Source organism: Lactuca saligna, chromosome 3 (assembly GCF_052625555.1).
Source record: "Lactuca saligna cultivar CGN05327 chromosome 3, ASM5262555v1, whole genome shotgun sequence".
NCBI lineage: Eukaryota > Viridiplantae > Streptophyta > Magnoliopsida > Asterales > Asteraceae > Lactuca > Lactuca saligna.
Window position 1 is genome coordinate 12,952,598 of NC_136419.1, and position 5,214 is coordinate 12,957,811.

Consider the following 5,214-nt stretch of genomic DNA (forward strand, 5'->3'; position numbering starts at 1 on the left):
GCGCGTATGGTGTCTAACTTATTTTTTAATTCGGAATGTTCCTAATGTTTGTTTTTGTTACGGTCTCTATCTTACTTAAAAATACTATTTTGCCCTTTATTTTTTTAATTTATTTAAATAAACACACTCCCAACCCCACTCTCACCTCATCTTACCTACTTCAGCATTTTTCTTTATTTAAATAATAGTTATTTTAGGTAAGGTAGAGACCAAACGCGTAATAAAAACGAAAAGTAGGAACCAAGTGTGTAACAAAAACAATTAGCAGGAACCTTTTTAGTTAAAAAAATAAGTTAAGGATGAAACTTGTAAATTACCCCAAACCCCTAAGTACCATTCGTGTAATTTACTCTAAACATAAAAAGAGATGAATAAGTGGGACAACTCTGGTTCTAACGAATTTGGTGTTTGGCCGGTGATCGGTTGAGATTGACAAGGTTCGTATTGTTTTAAAGAGATAAAAAGAGATGGATAGGTGGGCGAGGTTAAATATGTTTTTATTTTCAAAATACTTGTCTAATTAAAAGAAAATGAAAAAACTAATAATAAAGATAAAAAAGTTAATCCAAGTCATTCGGAGTTTTAAGAGACCAAAACTATAATAAAAAATTATTTTAGACTGATGGTTTAGCCGATTTTTTTAAAAAAAAATTATTTTATTTTATTTTATTTTTTTTTACCAAAATGATATTTTTTGGTTAAATTTAGGGACAATTTTTTATAATTTTTTCAATATAAAATAATTAACAAATAAATGTTTTTTAGAATATATTTGATTATATTTTTTGTAGAAGAGTTTAATATAAGAAACAAAAATGATAAAATTATTGTAAAATGGAATGATAATCGGGCAAGTCATATTTCATTCATTTTTTGTTACTTGTAACACCTTTATTAATTTATCAAATATCATTTTGTGGTTATTTTGAATTAACTTTTTCTACATGTCATTTTATAAAAACTTTTTATTTTTTTAAATTTCACATAATATTTTAATATAATAATTACAATATATATAGTAATAAATAAATATCAATGTTATTAATGAACTTACCTTTTAATTTTAAAATTCTCAAAATTAAAACTCATTATTTATTTATTTAAATTTAAAAAATAAAAAACATTTACATAATAATAATTTATTATCGTTTTATTTTTTTTTATAAATTCAAGGTTTCAAATATTTAAACATTTATATTTATTGTTATTTTTTAAATTATTCATAATATATAAGTCTCACTTATACTTAAAATAATTGGGCCAAGTGTTTTTACTTATTTTGGGTTAGTCAAGAACTACTCGCTCGTAATATTGATAAAGGAACCTTGATTTCCGCCGAACATGTATAAACAAAAGATTAGAAGAGTACGTCAAAACTACCATTCATCGTATTCAATTGGTGTAAATATCTTGTGAATCAATATTAATTATTACCCACTCCATGTTTTCCAACATTCGACAATGATTTGATATACTAATTGAGAATTTAGTCTAGATTGATGTAGATTCTTTTTGTTTAAATAATTCATGGTATCAAAATTCTAATCTATTAATCGATTCCCCCCTCATATATATAGCATAGCAGAATTCTTATTTTTTAGAATACATATATGAAATTTCCCGCAATTTGATGGACATAGCCGTATTTATGGTACTTATGACTGTTTCGATTTTAGAGTATAAGGTCATTGTCAAAGTCCGAAACCTTTCCAACGTTTTCCTTGTAATTTACACAAAAAGGTGACCAGATTCACTGTTACTTAATTACCATTTATTCCCACCTAATAACCACCGAGTTTCCCAATCCTCTATAAAAGCAACCCCTCAATCCTCCATCTTCATCATCAAATATTCTCTCTTGCTCTCCTCTATACGAAGTACAGAGTTCTCGTCAATGGCAGAGGCAATTCAGAACACCAACGTTTTCTCTTCCTCAAAGAAGAGGATGAATCCCGACGACTCAAATCAGGACGATGATATCATCGCCAAGAAACTACCAACAAAGCCGACATGGGAAGACCCTGTTATGGCGTTGGCAAATGCTCGCCATGAATTTGGTGAACACGGTGGAGTTAACATGTCCATCGAGGCCTCCGCCACCTTCACCGTCATGGAACCAGAGACACTCAGCCGCATGTTCGCCGGAGAGCTAGGACCCGATCGCGATTTCTTCATCTACAGCCGCCATTTCAACCCTACCGTCCTCAATCTTGGCCGTCAGATGGCGGCACTAGAGGGGACAGAGGCGGCATACTGCACGTCTAGCGGCATGTCCGCCATCTCCTCGATTCTGTTGCAGCTGGTGAGCAGCGGGGAGAACATTGTGGCCTCGCAGACGCTTTACGGTGGCACCCACGCCCTTCTCACCCATTTTCTTCCGAGGTCGTCAAACATTACGACGACGTTTGTTGACATAAGGGATTTGGAGAAGACGAAAGAGGCAATCGTTGAAGGGCGCACCAAAGTTTTGTACTTTGAGTCCATGTCTAACCCAACGCTCACGGTGGCTAACATTCCAGAGCTTTCCAGGATTGCCCATGAGAAAGGTGTGATGGTGGTGGTCGACAACACTTTTGCGCCGATGGTAGTTTCTCCGGCGAGGCTCGGTGCCGACGTCGTAATTCATAGTATCTCCAAGTATATCAGCGGCGGCGCCGACATCATTGCTGGTAAGTCTGATTTTTTTTCTCCACCGCACGCGTGTCATTATAGAAACCGCAAACAAACATCATCATACCAACAATTCATCAAGTCAATTTACACTTTTCTTTCCTTACTATCATTTTTCCACGGATAAAAAACTTCAAAGTACGTTCATTGATTTTGTCATTTGGGTAAAGGTTAAAACTCGAAAAGAACATAGCAGAGATTCATATGGTTCATGTGAATTGTGATTATCATTTATCAACCATTAAAGGGTATCACATGGAAACCCTCTGCCAGCTTATAACTTATCTTGTTCTTTTTGCTAGTTTTCGTCACGATATCTGACCGATCTCCACCTTTCGGTGTCTGTTTCTGTCATGAGTATGTTTATATGTTTATGGGTATGGATATCTGCATGATTACAAACAGCCAAAATAGGAATCTGTCAATCTTGATTTGATTATCATCCATGTGAGGAGTCTGTCCTTTTCTGATCAGCTTTATATGCAAGATTCAGTAAATATATATATATATATATATATATATATATATATATATATATATATATATATATATATATATATATATATATATATATATATATATATATATGAATAAAATTTGAAAAGATTCTTGGTGTCTTGGTCATATCAGGTATGGGGTGCGTTTGTATCTATTACTTCTAATATCGATCATACGTATGATTACAGGGGCTGTATGTGGTCCAGCAAGTCTCCTGAACTCTCTCATGGATCTTCACCAAGGAGCTTTCATGTTACTGGGTCCCACCATGAACGCGAAGGTTGCATTTGAGCTGGCGGAAAGAATCCCTCATTTGGGTCTCCGGGTAAAAGAGCACTGCCACCGGGCGTTGGTGTACGCCCAAAGGATGAAGAAGATGGGACTGAAAGTCATCTACCCAGGTCTAGAAGACCACCCTGATCACCATCTCTTGAAGTCGATCTCAAACAAAGATTATGGATATGGCGGGATGATCTGTCTGGACATGGGAACCGAAGCTAAAGCCAACAAGCTGATGAATCTGTTGCAGAACTACACCCAGTTTGGGCTCATGGCTGTTAGTCTCGGCTACTATGAAACCCTCATGTCTTGCTCCGGTAGCAGCACAAGCAGTGAACTGAATGAAGAGGAACAGGCGCTCGCCGGAATCTCCCCTGGTTTGGTTAGGATGTCAATCGGCTACAGTGGTACCCTGGAACAAAGGTGGGGCCAGTTTGAGAAGGCACTTTCGAGACTTCAAGAACCTGGATTGTTTGGAAAGAACTAGATTTCTGATATGAATGTAAACATCTCTGTTCTAAGTTCTGACTTATGGTTTAAGCTCAGCTCTTATGGAAACTTGAGTACTTGATTTTTAATGCCATTGCGTTATAAGAAGCCTCTGGCCCTGCATTTGTATATATTTTCAGCCGAAGGGTTGCTTAGTTGTAACCCATTGATGCTTGGCTTTTATCATCAATAACATAAGTTTGTTGCTTTATCTTTTGATGTGGAAAGCCTTACAACACTTGTTTTAGAAAACAAGCCTAACAGAACTTGAGTACTACTTGACACAGGATATTATAAATAAGAAGTATTCGCATAAACACTTCTTTTTTAGAAAGCAAGCCTAATAGAACTTGACAGGATATTATAAAATATGAACTAATGACCAAGACTAAACGGCAGTTTTACCACCGGTCTCCTAGGTGGCATATTTTGCAAGCGGTAAACACCGCACCTTGGTCCATTTTTTTTTTGCTGGCGGTGATATGCCGACAGCAAACCATTACTAACATCTCTCTCTCTCCATTTTTTACCGATGAAACCATTTTGTGTAGATTAGAAAGCACCATCGGCTGTACTTTTATGCATTAGAAAAACACACAAAAGTGGTAGTATATAATTATGGTTTGAAAACAATTTCTTAGAAAAAAATATTACCACACTCCTATCTTATGCAAAGATTGGTATGAAAAACAAATGTTTAAGTGGCCCTTAATTATGTGACACCCTTTTACTATTGGTAAAAACATCGCCATACCGTTAGCCTAATAAGTAATAAAGATACTGAACTTTATTTTCGTATACAAATTTAGTTTATTTATGTTATTTTTATTTTTATTTTTTTAATCAAATATAATTTTTTCCATAGTCTTCTCCTGCCAAAACAATCAATTTTAAGGTCCAACATAAACACACAAATTGATTTTCATATTTGTGTTCGTGTTCTAATGTCTAAAGAACTCGAAAACAAAGACCTACAAAACGATTTATCAAGACAATTAATTTAATTTTTGTGTTCTTAAATCAATGAAAACACACAAAAACACCCATCGAAATCTGAACTTGATGAACTCCAAAATAAATGAATACCCAAAAAATCAAACGATTTATCAACACAATCGATTTGTGTGTGTTGTTCGTTAAAAACTTAAATATGGGTGTGTCGATTCCCATATATGCGATAGTTCTGCAAAAAAAATGATTTTTCCATATGTGTTTGCTCTTTATAAGTCATTGGTTTGTTCTTCAAAAAACCATTTCTAGAAGAATTTATTCTTTAAA

At 34.6% G+C, this 5,214-nt stretch overlaps 1 protein-coding gene across 1 annotated transcript; it reads left to right on the forward strand.

Annotated features, from left to right (window-relative positions):
* Positions 1-1,824: 1,824 nt before the first annotated feature.
* On the forward strand, positions 1,825-4,147 carry LOC145034504 (methionine gamma-lyase-like). The gene is made up of 2 exons (XM_078982934.1): positions 1,825-2,669; positions 3,357-4,147. Exons 1-2 carry the CDS (start codon positions 1,895-1,897, stop codon positions 3,932-3,934), a joined length of 1,353 nt encoding a protein of 450 aa, XP_078839060.1. The 5' UTR covers positions 1,825-1,894; the 3' UTR covers positions 3,935-4,147.
* The last annotated feature ends 1,067 nt before the right edge of the window (positions 4,148-5,214 follow it).

Coding starts and splice junctions, on each gene's coding strand:
- LOC145034504 (XM_078982934.1), top strand. CDS start 1,895: ATGGCAGAGGCAATTCAGAACACCAACGTTTTCTCTTCCTCAAAGAAG. Junction 2,670..3,356: donor CGGCGCCGACATCATTGCTG/GTAAGTCTGATT, acceptor GTATGATTACAG/GGGCTGTATGTGGTCCAGCA.